Below are 15,807 nucleotides of genomic sequence, written 5' to 3' on the forward strand. Positions count from 1 at the left end.
TACTTGGTGTGTATCGGCTGGCCACATGGTGTGGCAAGCTACACATAAAAGTTGCTGATGATTAAAGACAATTTTACAAAAAGACTTAACTAAATTACAACAATCCTTCAATATGTGGACACACTCACCTCCTTGATATATATAACTAGCATATCTGATGGCTTCGATGCATGCTTGATTATCCATTTGTACTACTAGCTTTGTGATACCCTTCTCTATGACCATTCGAAAAACCCAATTCAAGAGCCAAAATTTCTACCTTGTATGCATTACACATTCCAAATTGAAGGAAGTCAATGTATATATATCAGAAAAATGATATTCAATAAGTGTAAAATTAAACTCCAAGGTGAAATTTTTTTTGGAAGAAATTAAAACCTGAATTAATATTGACCTTCATTTTTTTTCTTTTTTAGTTAAACATAATTACTTCGATTCATGTAATTATTTATTTCATTAATTGTTAAGAACTTTCTTTTAAAAGGGTGAGCTGTAAGCATGACAATTTTTTTTTTATTTGTAATGCAACAAAATAAAATATAAATATGTCTTCAATTTAATCAATTTGATGATTTTACTGTACAAAAACTCAATTTAATCAATATGCGATTACGAGTATTATCTATCAATTTGTTGTCATTAGTTCATTATTTAATGTCTCACCTCTGCAGGTATGATAAGTCATCAATAATTCGATTTTAATTTGACTTAAAGATAAAAATGACACAAGAACTGGTCTAATGCTAAATTAATACTCCATAAGTGTTAATGATATGATATTAAAAATAACACATGAATGACATGATAGTTACTCAACAATAAGTTAATAGCTCAATAATTACTCTAGTTTTAGAATGACCTTATTTGAATATTGAATTTGGTCATCTAACCAAATTCAGCAAACCCAAAGAGGATCCCCAATACTGAATCAACCTAATTCTAATGTGTAATACCCCGTATTTTTATACGTATTTTAATTTAAATTATTATTTTATGAAGTATTTAAATAATTTGAAATGAATTATATATGGTATTTTATTAATTTAAAAAGAATTATTTTAGTTAAAGGTCCATTTTTATTTATTTAATTGTTTTGAAAATATTTTATTTTATTATTTAGAAACTTTGGGGCACATTATTTTATAAAAGGAAATTTAAAGTCAATGGTATTTAAGGAAAGTCAAAGGACTAGTTTGAATAGGAGAAGGGATCATTAAGCTTAGGAGGGTTTTAGAGAGAGGGTATAAATACCCATCACTTGGGCAAATTAGATCTTACCCAAGGTGGAGAATACCCAAAGATAAACTCTCTCTCTCTCTCTTTCTATCCTCTTATTTTTTCTCTCTCCCTTAATTTTTCCCCTCCCCCTTTTAATTTTTTTTTCACACACCACCACCACATACATCAAGGTGGTCGGTTGCCACCCCCACCACAGCCGACCACCGCCGCCAGCACAGGGCCGGCAACAGCAGCAGCCGTGGGAGGTGGCGTCAACCACCTTCCCTTCTCCCCTTGTGTGCGTGTGTTTTGTTTTTTACAAAAAAAAAACATTTCGTCTTTGTTTTTTTATTTAATTATTCTAGATTTGATTCAATTTTTATTTTTTGGTTGTGTGATGATTTTTATGATGTTAGATTATAATTAAGAAAATTTCACTTTTTCTACCACCAAAACACACGTATTTCACTTTTGCTACTTGTTTAAAATTTTATTTTATTTTACTACCACACAAAAACACCTTTGTTAAAATTTGCTACCTATAGGAAACGTCTGTTACTGTAGCCGTTTGGAGGCCCCAGTTCAACGACTCTTTTGTCATTCTCCTCTCTTTAAATAACTACTTCTAACCTATTTTCTCCAATGTTCCACTCTTACAGAAAACATAAACAAAAATCAATCAATTCCCTTTAAACGAAAAACGAATTTTGTTGGAAAATTTTACAAATTCAATCAATTACGAAGCCATTTAACTCAGATGGTGGACATTGCGTTCGAAATTTAGAGCTATTAAGGTGAGAACCTTAAATTAAGTCAATTAATTCCTTTATGCAAAACCAATTAGAAGATTAAATTACACTTTACCTTCAAATTATTGCTGGTTAATTATATTTGTGAGTGTGTAAGAATGATACAGAATCTGAATTTGATTTTCAATTGGTAGTTAATTTCATTCAATTGAATTAGGGTTCATATCCCAATTGAAATTAGGGGTTTTCAATTGGGATATGCATGGACGAAATTGATGGTGATGTTTGGTAAATAATGAATGTATGAATGTAATTGTTGATAAATTTGGTTGAATTGCAGGCTAATAATGTCATTGATTAGGTGTTCTCCCTCCAAACAGAGGAAGTGTGACTGTGGGATTCCTATGGCTAGGCTGACATAATGGACAAAAGAGAACCCTGGAAGGAAGTTTAAGGCCTGCAAATTCTATGATCCTAAAATAGAAAGTAGGGGTTGCAAGTGCTTTGAGTGGGTGGATGAGGAAGAAGGCACTGAGTGGCAAAGGAATGTAATTAATCAACTTCTACTGGACAAAAAATTGATGAAGGGAGAAATCAAATCACTGCAGAGAGAAGTTGAAAATTTAAGTGGGCAAAAAAGGTATTTGCTAACTGAGAATGACAACCTGCTAGTGAAGTGCAAACCTCTAAGTTCTGAGAGGAAGAAATACAACAAGCAAGGGCAACAAATCTATGTTGGTGGATGCACAACTGTCCTAGCAATTACCAGTTGTTGTGTTTTTCTGACTGTACTTGTTTTAATTGTATTCAAATGAGATTAGGGTAGTGCAAGTGGGTCAGAGGTAATGATTGTGTATTTAGATGATGTTGGTTTAAGACAACAACTTCCATATGTAAGATTTTGAATTATTATGAATGAAAGTTGCAATGTTATTTTGTAGTAATAAAATATTCTTCCTTTTCATAGCAGTTTAAGCACTAAAGTGCATGGAAAACATCAAAGTTGCAATGTTATTTTGTAGCAATAAAATAATCTTCCTTTTCATATCAGTTTAAGCACTAAAGTGCATGGAAAACATCAAAGTTAAATTCTGATACTTAGTTGTTACAGACAATTTTTAGTGTCAAATCAAAGTTCACCTAAAAAAACTAGTAGCATAGTTGTAGAGTACATTAAACACATGGATAAAAGTCTGGGTACTTAAAAAACTAGTGCTACCTAATTTTTCTTCTTTTCCCTTTCCCTTGCTTGGTTGTTGAGTGTGTTGTTGATGTTGTTGTTGTTGATGCCTGGGATGCTTGGGTGCAGGCTGCAGGTTCTTGGGATGGTCTCTCTTGAGGGAATTTGTTGTTAGCTATGCTCCATGGACCAGGAGTTCCTCCAGTGTGTATTAAAAAAAATTAACAACAAGAAGAAAAACCATCAAAATCTAACAGTTTATGCAAGTCAGAAATACTTGGGCAGGATAATTTATACACCTTCCAAGCAGCCCTTTCCTTCTTCCTCCTTCTTTGTACCTTCATCCAATCATTTTGCAAAACTGGTTTGCATGCTTTGTTGGCCTTAGGTGGTGCTACAGGAGCTTGCATTGGTGCATTGCCACAAGTCTTGCCATAATGACCAAGTTGTCCACAATTGCCACACCTCTTTTGTCTTTTCTGTGCTTTTGGTTGTCTGCCACTGCACTTAGGTGCTCCCTCTCCTCTCTGCAGCTTTCTTTTCTTTTACTTTGGCCTCCTAGGAATAACTCTTACTGTTAGAGGCAGGGGCTCTCTGAGATGATTCTTCTCCCAGTGCTTGGGTCCAGGCATAGGCTTCACAACTTCCTCATATGCATACATATATGTGTCCCTTGTGTAATACACATCCACAAAGTCTTCTGGGTCCACCCTCTTGTCCAATATGCATGCAAACCCATGTACACATGGAATACCAGTTAACTGCCAATGGTAACATGTACAAGTCCTCTTACCTAAGTCAACTAGAACTGTATCACCATTGAGCTCAACCTCATAGGAGTCTCCTCTTAAAACCTGCTCTATGTAGTGCCTTGCAGCCCACTCAATCCTCTCAAAAAGCTTAGTCACATAGTTGCATTAGCTTCCCATCCATTTTCTTGGCAGCCTCCCATTTCTCATTATGCCTCTTCATCATATACCTTCTTATCCACTCCATCTGAGTGAGTATTGGTTTGTCCCTTGCATCTCTTATAACAACATTGAATGTCTCACAGACATTGTTCAATAGCATATTTGATTTGCAATCGGAAGAAAATGCATGTCTAGACTAGTGCTTAGCAGGAATGTTATCTAGATACACATATGCATCTTCAGACATGAATTTTATTGATTCCATTGCCACCTCAAAGTCAACCTACCACATCAAATAAAAAACAGCAGAACAAAATCAATATTTCATGTACCAAAACTGACCAATGTGTCCAAACTCAGCCAAAAGTAGAAAAATGAAACAAAGCACATTGAACTCATGTGACAACATTGACATTCAAATCAGTCCACAAGGTTGACATCAAAGATTAAGCAAGCAAACATTCAACTCAGTTTAAGCAATCACTAGGCGAAAATTGCTAATCAGCACTGGTTCAAAACCCCCATTTCGCACCGATTTTGAACCGATTGTGATTTGAGGGATGCCAAATCCCAAGACTTTTCGCACTGGTTCTTGATGTGAACCGGTGCGAAAAATTCCCCAAAAATATTTTAAAAAAACTTTTAGCACCGGTTCTTGCTGTGAACCGGTGCCTAAAGTGGCCCAAAAAAATTTTAAAAAAAACTTTTTGCATCGGTTCTGTTTCAAAACCGGTGCTAAAAATGCCCTAAAAAAATAAAAATAAAAAAATAAATTTTGCATTTTTTCACTTAAATTGATATATAAACACTAACATATATATATTAAGTTACATATTTTTATTAAAATAGGTTGTAATATTACAATTTTCGTCCAAAAAAAAATATACAATAAAATAAAATACAAGGTTACACACAAATAGAATAAAATAAAATACAAGGTCTTTTAGTAACTTCTATGACACCAATTACACCTCGACCCATGTCAGCACTGTGAACCAGCAGATGACTTTTGATGAGCACATTTTCCACATTTCCAATTGCTCTACGATTAAATTTATATATTTCATATATTATAGTCAAGATAATACCTTCATTATTCTTCAATAAGTTGACACAGATAAGGCCAGCAACCAAGAAAGTGGGAAAAATTGTGACCAGGATAATTCAGTTTTCCCCGTCTACCAGATGCAGCATTTGAGCCTCTTCCATGGGTATGCAAAGCATTCTGTCCTCCAGCGCCACCATCAACCATATCTTCCCATCTGGTTTCAGGTAACAGAAAAACATTTAGGTGTATGCATAGAATAGGATAGCAGGCTTTGACAACTACATTGTACAAGAGCAAAAACTTAATAACCTAACAAAAAATAAAAGCTCCCTCTTTATACTATTTCCTTAGATAAAATCTATAGGTGTGCTGCACCTAGTGGTTTGCATATATCTAATTTGGATAAAAGTTGAAACTTATCAGTCAATCACATTCTGAAATAAGGATCTACATAAGAATAGGACTGCATATGAGACACCCACTAACCAAATCTTGGTGGGTGACTTGCTTAAGGCTATGAGGTAATAAAAACGGGCAGCTGTTATTTACACATGAAGAAGTACTAACACAATCACATGCCCACACCATCTAAATAATGTTTGGAAGGGAAAAAAGGGTCTGGGTGGGGATACTGGGCCTTGGGACAAGGCAGGTTCAGGAACTCACCATTCAAAAAACTGGGAAAACAGAATATCTTAAGCACAAATTTGAGATTCGGTACATACAATAAAAAATCTGCACTCCTGAGATTGACATGAGTAAAACTTTCTGCCCCTATTATTTACAGTATTCGCTGTTCGCAATACGTAGGGTTCTCCACACGAACTACATGATACTGAGGAACTCTCTGTAACAGTAGAGCATTAAAAGTCAGAAAATAGTTTATGTATATCCACATTAGCAAAAGTTGATTTTAAGAACATTTAAGACACTAAACTATACAAAAGCACCACTAGGAATAGACCCTTGAATCTTGTGAGAATAGACTTCTATCACTCAAATTTGACATTCAAATATCATTGTTTTTGTCCCTAATAACTTCTTGGTTAATTATTTTGCAATCGCAGGTTGAGCCTCTTTGACAAAGGAGATTATTATTTTGTTTTCATTAAATTGTGACAAGAATAGTACACAGTACGAATTTACACTTGAACCAATGATGAAAACTGTCATCATTCCACATAGAAAATATAAAAGCATTAAAAAAAAATAGAAGCAACAAAGATCAAATTCCAAATTACACTTGACACCTGAAGAAAGCAATTACAATGTCTTGATGCATCTAAAAAGAAGCTAATAAAATAGTCTCACAGTGAAGTTGTAAAAAGCTTGATGTAAACAAAGCCAGAAAACTTTTATCATTCCATAAATTTGTAAAAATGACCACAAGGTTTTTTTTTTTTTTTATTAGACTAGCCATCCAGGAAGAAGAGAATGCTCTGCCTACCAATTATTATAAGAAACACCGTAAGGATATCTAGTCATTAACTACAAACTCCATTTTTCCTTTTGAGATAACTCTGCAATAACACATGCCTAAAGAAGAAAACCTGGTTGTTATTGAGCTACTAGAAGTCAAGAACAGATGAATGGAACTTTAATTGTGATTAAAAACAAATCTCAGACTGAAGAATATGTTACTCGAGTCCTTGAGGTATCCTTTAAGCTAGAAGTACAGAATTGAAAGAGCAAAGGAATAAGTAATTACACAAAAAATTTCTTAATAACAATAACCTCTCCCATTTCAAGCGCCTAGAATGCCTCTTTGTATTGTTGTGCTCTCATTAGCTGCTTCCCTTTGTATGCAGCAAAGACCCATCATTATTTCCCTGTCATATACATAATATAAGGAAATTCCGCACATGCGTTGCTTCTCAACAATTGAAACTAATTAAAGAGAGACTTCCACATGGTGCATACAGTAGCTTGCAATCAGCAAACACATACCTTTGATCTGTCAGAACCCATATTAAGCTTCTGCCCTCTTTGATCCTCAAGCTCAATGTTGTAGTCATTAATAGGTAGCAATCCATCAGCATGTCTCTTGACAAGCATAGCAACAACCATCCTGATATTTTTAAATAGGAAAAGAAAATTTTCAGGCATTAAGCTTTCAATTCTCACAAACATTACTAAAGAAGGCACTTCTTCACAGCTTCCTTGGAACAGATAAATTATTAGGCTATGTACATAATATACAAAGTTTTTTAGTTAAATTATGTCTATTTTATTTATAATAATCTTAATTGGTAACACATGGTGAAGTTAATATATATACTCAAAATTTCAAATATTCAGAAACCAAACTCAAAAATAAACCAAACTCAAAAAGCTAGACATCAACTTGCTCACGTTAGCTGGGGAGCAGTAATTTAGTCAAACAGGGAGTTGTAATATACAATAAAACTAACATAAACTAAACTAACATATATAGTCACTAACATATAATAAAACTAACATAAACTAAACTTTTTTTAAACGAGATTTAATGTTATAATGAACTTCTATGGAATACTATAGTTTCATCCCCAAAACACCCCAAAAATAAAATCATTTTGTACCATTTTTTCTATTTATAACTAACACATATATAAAACTATAAGAGCATTGGAAAAAATAACCACTAACCTTTGAATTTGAACTCTTTTTTGAGGAGCAAACAAACTAAATCTACAATTCCTACAAATGATCGGATAAAAAAATTAAAATTAAAAAACTAAGGGTTTATGGTTAATTAATTGAAACTAAATTAAAAAAAAAAATAGGTGGAAGGCATACCTGCTAGTCAGTGGGTGGTCTAAGTCGTTACATGGCCGGCGGGTGGGTGGTCTGAGGTGGTGGATCTAGGCGGCTGAGCAATTGAGGGTTAGGGTTAGCAATGTAGGATCAAAAATGAAAAAAAAAGGAAAAACAATTACCTGGTGGTCGATGGCCGACGCACGAAGAACGGCTGAGGGGAACGGAGGGTGGCTGACGAAGGGTGAGTGGCGGCGGGTAGGACCTACTCTCTCCTTCTCCTACTTATTTTGTTCCACAAAAAATAGAAATAAAACTAGAACCCTAAAATTACGAAATTGAAAACCAAATCAACGACAAACCCTAAATTGCGAAGGAATTCGGTAGATTAAGAAGACCACAACAAAAATCTTACCTCAAAGCTGCTTCAATGGAGGTGAGAAAGCTCATAATCCGCTTCAATGGAGAATAAAGAGCACGCGTTCAATGGAGGAGAGATATGGAGAGAGAAGGAGGTGTAGCTGCTTCAATGGAGTGAGAAAGCTCATAAACAGCTTCAATGGAGAAGGTGGGAATTCGGAGGTGGTGGAAAAGAAGGCGAGAACGAGGGAAAAAAGAAGATAGAAAAGCAGGGGGAAAGAAAGGAAGAAGAAGAAATACGCAACCCGGTTTTTTTTTTTAATTTCGCACCGGTTTGAACCGGTGCTGAATCACTATTTGGCACCGGTTTGGTTTGAACCGGTGCGAAATCCCTCTCTCCCCCTTTTTTTCTCTTTTTTAATTCACACCGGTTTATTAGGAACCGGTGCGAAGTCTTTTTCCCAATCCCGCCCATTTCTTTTCCCATCGGTTTTCAAGAACCGGTGCGAAAAGTGCGGTGCCTACTTCATTTTTTCTACTAGTGAATCAATCAAAGTTTAAGCATTTCACACATTCAACTCAAGTTTAGTGACTCACCAATGTTGTAGCCTTAGTAGCATTCCAGAAGAACTCTTTGAAGGTTGATCCACTGAATTGAAGCTTGAAGTTGGCCCAGATATGCCTGACAGGACCTCTTCTCAGCAAATGGGACTTGCAATTCAAAGGCTTCAAGGAGACCCTGTATTAACAATCATCACATTAGTGCATAACTAGTCATATCATATTAGTTACTATAAATAGTCTAATTAGGGCATATAAGCTCGCCTTTTGTTTGTCAGACATGAATGTCTAACCACCACCTTCAGACACATCATCAAGGTCCTTTTTCAAACACTCCAAGAATAAGCACCATGTGTCCTTATTCTCCACTTCAACTGTAGCCCAGACAATTAGATATATGTTATTGTTTCCATCTTTTCCAACAGCCACAAGTATTTTTCCTAGGTAGGCTCCCTTTAGATGACAACCATCAAGACCTATCAGAGAATTGCATCCTTTTATGAAACCACTTCTCAATGGTTGAAGACAGATGTACATCCTCATAAAAAGTGGTGGTTCAAAGCTTCTTTGTTCCCTTTCTACCACTATGCACACCTTAGAGCTAAGATTATACTTAATTACAACTTTGCCATAAATCCCAAAGCCTGGCATATTGCTCTGCAGCTGACCCATAAATCATTAGCTTTGCCCTAGATTTAGCAAGCCAAGCTTTGGAATACCCTACTGTTATGCTCAAGTCACTTAACACCCTAGCCCTAAAACTTTTTATTTTCCAACTTGGGTTGTGCCTCCATTCCTCAACATACTTCTCAACAAGATACTCAGCATTCACCATTGAATTCATCTTACTCCTCATACACCTATGATTTAGCCTCAAATCTTTGATTTGCCAAGCATAACTGTTGTACAATCTTCAAGCAGCCACCTTAACATTGCACTTTTTAACCTTATCACTACACTTTCAACTCCCTAGCACTTTGCTTCTTTTGGAATTCCACTCACACCTACACCTTCTCTTACAGAATGTGGTTATCATATCCTATCACCACCATTGTGTAGATAGTAATACTCATATATGTTCTCTATTGCATGTGTCCTCAAGGCTTTCCTTAGAATGGTGTTGTTGCTGAACTGCAGCTTGTTCACTAGCACACCTGCTTTTTTGAAATCAGTTTCTTCATGAAACTAGGGACTATCATCATCTTCCTCATCTGACCCATGTAAACTTCTAAGCTCATCTGATTCAGAACCTTCATCATGCACTTCCACTTCCTTACAACCAATGTCCTTAATTAGTTGTTTCAGTTTCTCCTCCCTTCCTACAACTACACCCTCTGAAGTTTTAGCCCCATGTCTCACAACCTCTAAGCTACTTTCTACTACATTTAAGATGCCTTCTCTAGTTTGCCTATGCCACTCATTATCATCATTGTTTGCCTCTTCTTCCCCAGGCTCCCAATCAATTTCTAGATCAGTTGCATCTGAGCTTGATGACCCAGATCCTGATTCATCCTCTTCTTCCAACTACATAACCTTCCTTGCTTTACTTTTCCCAGTTCCCTTCCCTTTACCCCTGTACAGCCTCATACCAGCATCACCACCTTTTTCAATCAACTTACCTTCCCCTTATTAACAAATCTTGGGCTCCTTCTCACAATAAGTTAATCAGTTTTTTGTGAATTTTCATGGGTTTAAGGTGGGCTAGAAGTCACAGAGCAGTGTTATCTTTGGGGTGGATGTGTTTGGGTTGGGTTGGATCCAGTTTGAGCTTTACTTTTCCCAGTTCCCTTCCCTTTACCCCTGTGCAGCCTCACACCAGCATCACCACCTTTTTCAATCAACTTACCCTTCCCCTTATCAACAGATCTTTGGCTCCTTCTCACAACAAGTTGATCAATTTTTTGTGAATTTTCATGGGTTTGAGGTGGGCTAGAAGTCACAGAGCAGTGTTGTCTTTGGGGTGGATGTGTTTGGGTTGGGTTGAATCTAGTTTGAGTATGGCCTGTCACTTGTGGAGTTGACTTGGATGCAATTTGCTGTGAGCTGGAATCATGTGGGTTTGAGGTTGGGTAATTATCTAGAACTACAATCTGCTGGGGGTCCTCACTAGGGGTAGGGTCTTCAGAAACTCTGCAAAATACTTCTAAATACCCATCCCTGTGCTTAGCTTCTAGTAACCCTTATACATCCTCAACAGTTTCTATCTTCTTCTTACCAGTCATCCAAGTCTTACCCTTTTCTTTGTACCATAGTACATATATGTTAGGTACATCCCATCCCATGTCCCTAATCCCTTCAGCACATAAGTATCTTAAATATCCTTCAGTTAAGTGAGTCAGAGGGACATCCATTTTCCAATAAGTGAACCCAACTTCATACACTTGGTACTAGATTCCCCTACAATTCTTAAACACCCAAATATTCTAAGCTTAATATCAACATTATCATCACCATCAGCCATTTTTTTAATCTACAATTAAATAGGAATAAACAAATCAAACACTATTTAATTCCTAACAGTAACTAAATCTATTCAATTGCTACAAAAAGGCAATTTCATACTCACATACCCTACCACATGACTATGTAAACATCAATTTTTAATTAGTCAAACAACATTGCTTAAAATAATCAAAGCTCACTAATCTAGGGTTTACTGCAGATTCTCCCAAAAATACCCCAACTCACATGCATTATTGCAAAATTACCCCCATTATTGGACCACTATAAATAGTTAGGGTTTCGTACCTTGTAATCAATCGTTGTCAGAAGAATCTACAGCTTCCAACAATGGAGATGACGATCCTTCCACTTGGTCGTCCTCCCCTGCTTCGTCGTACCAGTCAAAACCTTCCACGCAAGCTTGTTAAACCTTCAATTACCAGAAAAGTTGAGATAAAGAAAGATGGAGATGCTGACAGATGAGAGCGAAAGATTCATGGTAAAAAAAAAATTACTAAGCTTCAATGGAGTTAAATTTGGGGGTTGAGGGAATTCAATAGAGAGAGAAAGGGAGTAATTAGGTTGGCAGGGGGTAGATTCGAGGAGAAAAAAGAAGGTAAGTAGGGCCCCCAAACGCCAACAGTAACGAATTCCGTTAAAAGGTAGCAAATTTTAACAAAGGTGTTTTTGTGTGGTAGTAAAATAAAACAAAAATTTAAACAGGTTGCAAAAGTGAAATACGTGTGTTTTTGTGGTAGCAAAAGTGAAATTTTCCTTATAATTATTATATATATATATAATTTTTAGATTTGGTTTTTGAATTAAAAATCCCCAAATTGAAAACCTTAGGTTTCTAAATTAATGTATATTGATGAAAATTGATTGTGGGTGATTGAAACTAATAAATTAGATATTTTTAAACATAATTACAACAATTTTACATGTTTTTATAAAGCTGGAATTTTTATATAAAGGCTATAATTATGTTTCTTGAGGGGATTTTGATTACCCATTAATTAGGAATACAAGTAAGGGTTTTTAATTAATTTTCATCTTGTTTTAGAGGGTTTATGAGTTATTTAAAGAGTGTATATATTGCATGAAATTTATATTGAATAGGTATTAATGTCTCTTTGTAATTTTGGGTTGTAGGAGATTTCCAAGTTAGTGACTTTATTTAGTCGTGGCGATTGTGAGATCATATTCAAGGTACGTTCGCATACTTGGTAATTATTTCAGTGTATAGAAGCATGCTAGGGTTTGTCTAGTTAATTCCAAGGTAGTATCATGATAGGTATTGGTTGGAATTGTCGATTGGATTGATGTTGGTGATTGATTTGTGAAGTATGAATAATTTATGATGGATTAATGATTGGAATTAATTATATTGACATGTTCGAATATGAACTACACTTTTATAATTGGCATGATTGAGAGCACGTATAATTAAACTAAATGTTTAATTTGGATTGTACTTCATATAATTTTTATTGATGTTTTAAGCATGGGAATTGAGCTATTAAGTGTCTTAGTACACAGGGATAAATTGTATTGCGGTGCCTATGTGCACTTAAGGTGTTCTAAACATCGAGGGATAGGATTTGTGGTGCCTTATGCACTTAAGGTGTTATTTAAAACCGAGTAAGTTTAAAAATAGTTCAACATTAAATTATGTGGTCTCCAATTATTCAAGAATTAAATTGGTATGTTTGATTTCTTGAATAATTTATTATGATTGATTATGTTATGGTTTAAGAGTCGTCACCAAGTCTAAAAATATGTAAACAACGTAAAGTGAAAGAGATTACGCACCAAAACTCTTGGAACGTATATACCTTGAGTATGAACATATAGGGGGAGTTATGGGGTTTTATATTTAACCATGACTTTTATTGGGAGTATAGGACTCTGTATTTTCCTTTTTATTTATTTTATGCGCAGGACGTCCAGTCACTTCATGTGGCATTTTTTTTATTCGGTTAGCTCCCGGCGTAGTTTACCTCAATTTATTTAGGGCAGGGATTTTGGTGGGAAACCCGTTCGATGCGTAATCAAATTAAATAAGCAATTTAGTAGTCTATTTATTTGTTGGTTGTGTTGTATGCTTGAAAACAGGTGCAACAAGGTAAGTTGTGTGTTGATAGGATTAAAGCATGTTAGTGTGTACCGTTTACGCTTATGTACTAAGCATTGCTGATTATGTGTTGTATGTTTGTTTGACCTTGTCTTTATCTTGGCCCTACGACGACCTATTTCTAATGGAAAGTAGTGGGGACAAATCAAAGAGGAGCTTTTCAGGTGTGGAAGCATATTCATGATGGGCATGAGTGAAGAGCGAATCATGTTTAATTTTCATCGAATATGATGTGGTTTTGTTGCTTTAATTATTGTATATTTTGCTTGTGAGACTAATGCAAAGGTTTTTAAATGTTTTATCTCGGTTTTTATTAAGGTCCTACAATGGTTCCAAGTTGTAGGTTGACTTTGTTTGACTTTGGTTGACTTTACTTTCTTTCGGTTTGACTTTTTAAGATGATTTGTTTTGAATGGTTTTAAAGAGAGTCTTCTGCTGTGTGTCTTTGATAATTGTCTTAGCCGTTTTCACTGTGGCGATAATGTCTTAAAATTTCTTATTTCGTATATTAAAGGGAAGGAATTTCTAGGGTGTTACAAAGTGGTATCTGGGAGCTTAGGTTGAGATTTTTTTTACCACTAAAGCCAAAAATGTGTTCTAATGTATTTTGTTTTTTTTATACTTGGCCAAGTGTTTATTAAATCAAGTAATTTAAAAAGCGAGTTGTTTTATTTTATTCTTATTTTTAAGAGGAAATCCGAATTTTTTTTACTTTTTTGAAAAAAATCTGAATTTTTTTTTTATTTTTTTTTAATTTAAGGACATCCGAATTTTTTTAAATAATTAAATAGGGTGTCCGAATTTTTATATAGTGGTCGAATATTTTAACCTTTTTCGGAATTTTTATATAGGAGTCAAAAATATTTTTAGTTTGTTCATTTTGCAGGAATGCGAGGATTAAGGTAAGAATTATGTGTTAAAAGCTTTAAAAAGCATGCTGGTGAGCTTGTGTAAGAAAGAATTTGGGCATAGAAGTTAGAAATAATCATGTTCTTGTATGCATTAATATTTAGGTTGTGATGTTTGATCATGTGAATTTATTGATGGGAAGCATGTAATTATGTGATTAGAAATAAGTGAGATTGTTTGATTGAACATTGAACCTAATTCATGCAAGAACTGTATTGTTTTATTTTCTTTGGGAAGGGAATTCTTTTCTAAGTCTTTTCCTTTACAGGATGTCGATCTTTCCTAGCAAAAGCTCCCAGATTGATACTCTAATTAAGAAAGAATATGAACATCCTTTTGACTATGTCCTGAAAATTCGTTTCTATTGTTCCCATTTGAGCGATGTCCTTGGAGACAAGCATTATGACCTTCCTGATCGAGTTTCAGCTATGATTATTCACTGTCTTCCAGATGAACCCCCATATCTTGTTGTCAAAGCAAAGTTCTCTGATTTTTACTTACCTGGGGACATCCCAAACTACTCCAAATACAAATATTTCTATGGACAGTGGTACCCTGACTACAAATACTTGATTTCTTACCTCGTTAGAGTTTAGAAAGATCATTGCGAGCACTTACACATTCCATATCCCAATTACTACTATGATAACCCAGCAGGGAATAAATCTCCTTCCATTAGCAATCAATCAGGAAATTCTTCTCCACCACAGGGTAATCAAGCAGGAACTAATGGAGGGCAAGAGGAAGAAGAGTTAATGGATGAGAGTAACCATACTGTTGATAGTTCCATTATGGAAATTCCAAATCCAAATCCACCCCCAACTCCAATTTTAATTGATATTTCATCCGATGATGAGGAAGAAGAAGAGTTCATCCAAGTAGAACAAAATCAAGAGACACCTGAACCAATGGAGGAGGAAGATGACCCTGAATTCGATCTTGAAAGCTACAAACAACCGAAGGACAAGAAGGACAATGTTCGAAATGACTAGAATTTTGTAGTTTCATCTTTCTCTTAGGATTCTAAGTTTCATTTCCGCAGTTTTAAGTAATTCCTTTGTCAGTGTAGTAATAAGTGGCATGTCCACAAGAGTCAATAAACCTATTGAGCTGCGTAAGTTATTCGAACTCATTTCATTTCAGTTTTCCATTCATTTTCTTACTCAGCAATAAAATTCTATTTATTTTCTTGTCAAATAATCCATTATATTGCCAAATGATTCATTTCGTTCTCAAATCATTCATTTCGTATCACTACTCCAATAAGCCATTTCTTACTTAAAAATATTCCAATAATCCATTTCTAAACTCTAGGAATTCATGGGAATTATTTTTATTTATTATTGTGATGCTTTATTAAATGTATGGTTGGTTAGCAATCAATATTTGGTTGATCAAGCTGCAAATTTTGAGAATTGTAATTTTGCAATCTCAATTTATTAGTTTAAATTAAATGTGCAAGTATAGAGGGTATAAGTTGGTTAGATGGGTGTCTAACGTGAGAGTTAACCATGACCATAATTAATAAAGACCCCTTATTTTAATTCAGGCGAAGAAAG

The 15,807-nt window shown here is 35.0% G+C and overlaps 1 protein-coding gene across 1 annotated transcript; it reads right to left on the minus strand.

The window, feature by feature from the left end:
• Window positions 1-3,692: 3,692 nt before the first annotated feature.
• On the minus strand, window positions 3,693-4,218 carry LOC110712074. The gene is made up of 2 exons (XM_021890494.1): window positions 4,127-4,218; window positions 3,693-4,035 (listed from the first exon to the last, which is right to left on the minus strand). Exons 1-2 carry the CDS (start codon window positions 4,216-4,218, stop codon window positions 3,693-3,695), a joined length of 435 nt encoding a protein of 144 aa, XP_021746186.1.
• Window positions 4,219-15,807: the final 11,589 nt, after the last annotated feature.

The sequence above is a fragment of the Chenopodium quinoa genome, unplaced genomic scaffold, assembly GCF_001683475.1.
Source record: "Chenopodium quinoa cultivar QQ74 unplaced genomic scaffold, ASM168347v1, whole genome shotgun sequence".
Taxonomy (NCBI): domain Eukaryota; kingdom Viridiplantae; phylum Streptophyta; class Magnoliopsida; order Caryophyllales; family Amaranthaceae; genus Chenopodium; species Chenopodium quinoa.

Excerpts from the sequence above, each read along its gene's own strand:
- LOC110712074 (XM_021890494.1), bottom strand. The coding sequence starts at position 4,218 with ATGCTATTGAACAATGTCTGTGAGACATTCAATGTTGTTATAAGAGAT. Across the intron at positions 4,036-4,126 it reads CAGATGGAGTGGATAAGAAG|GATTGAGTGGGCTGCAAGGC; the intron begins GTATATGATGAA and ends GCTTTTTGAGAG.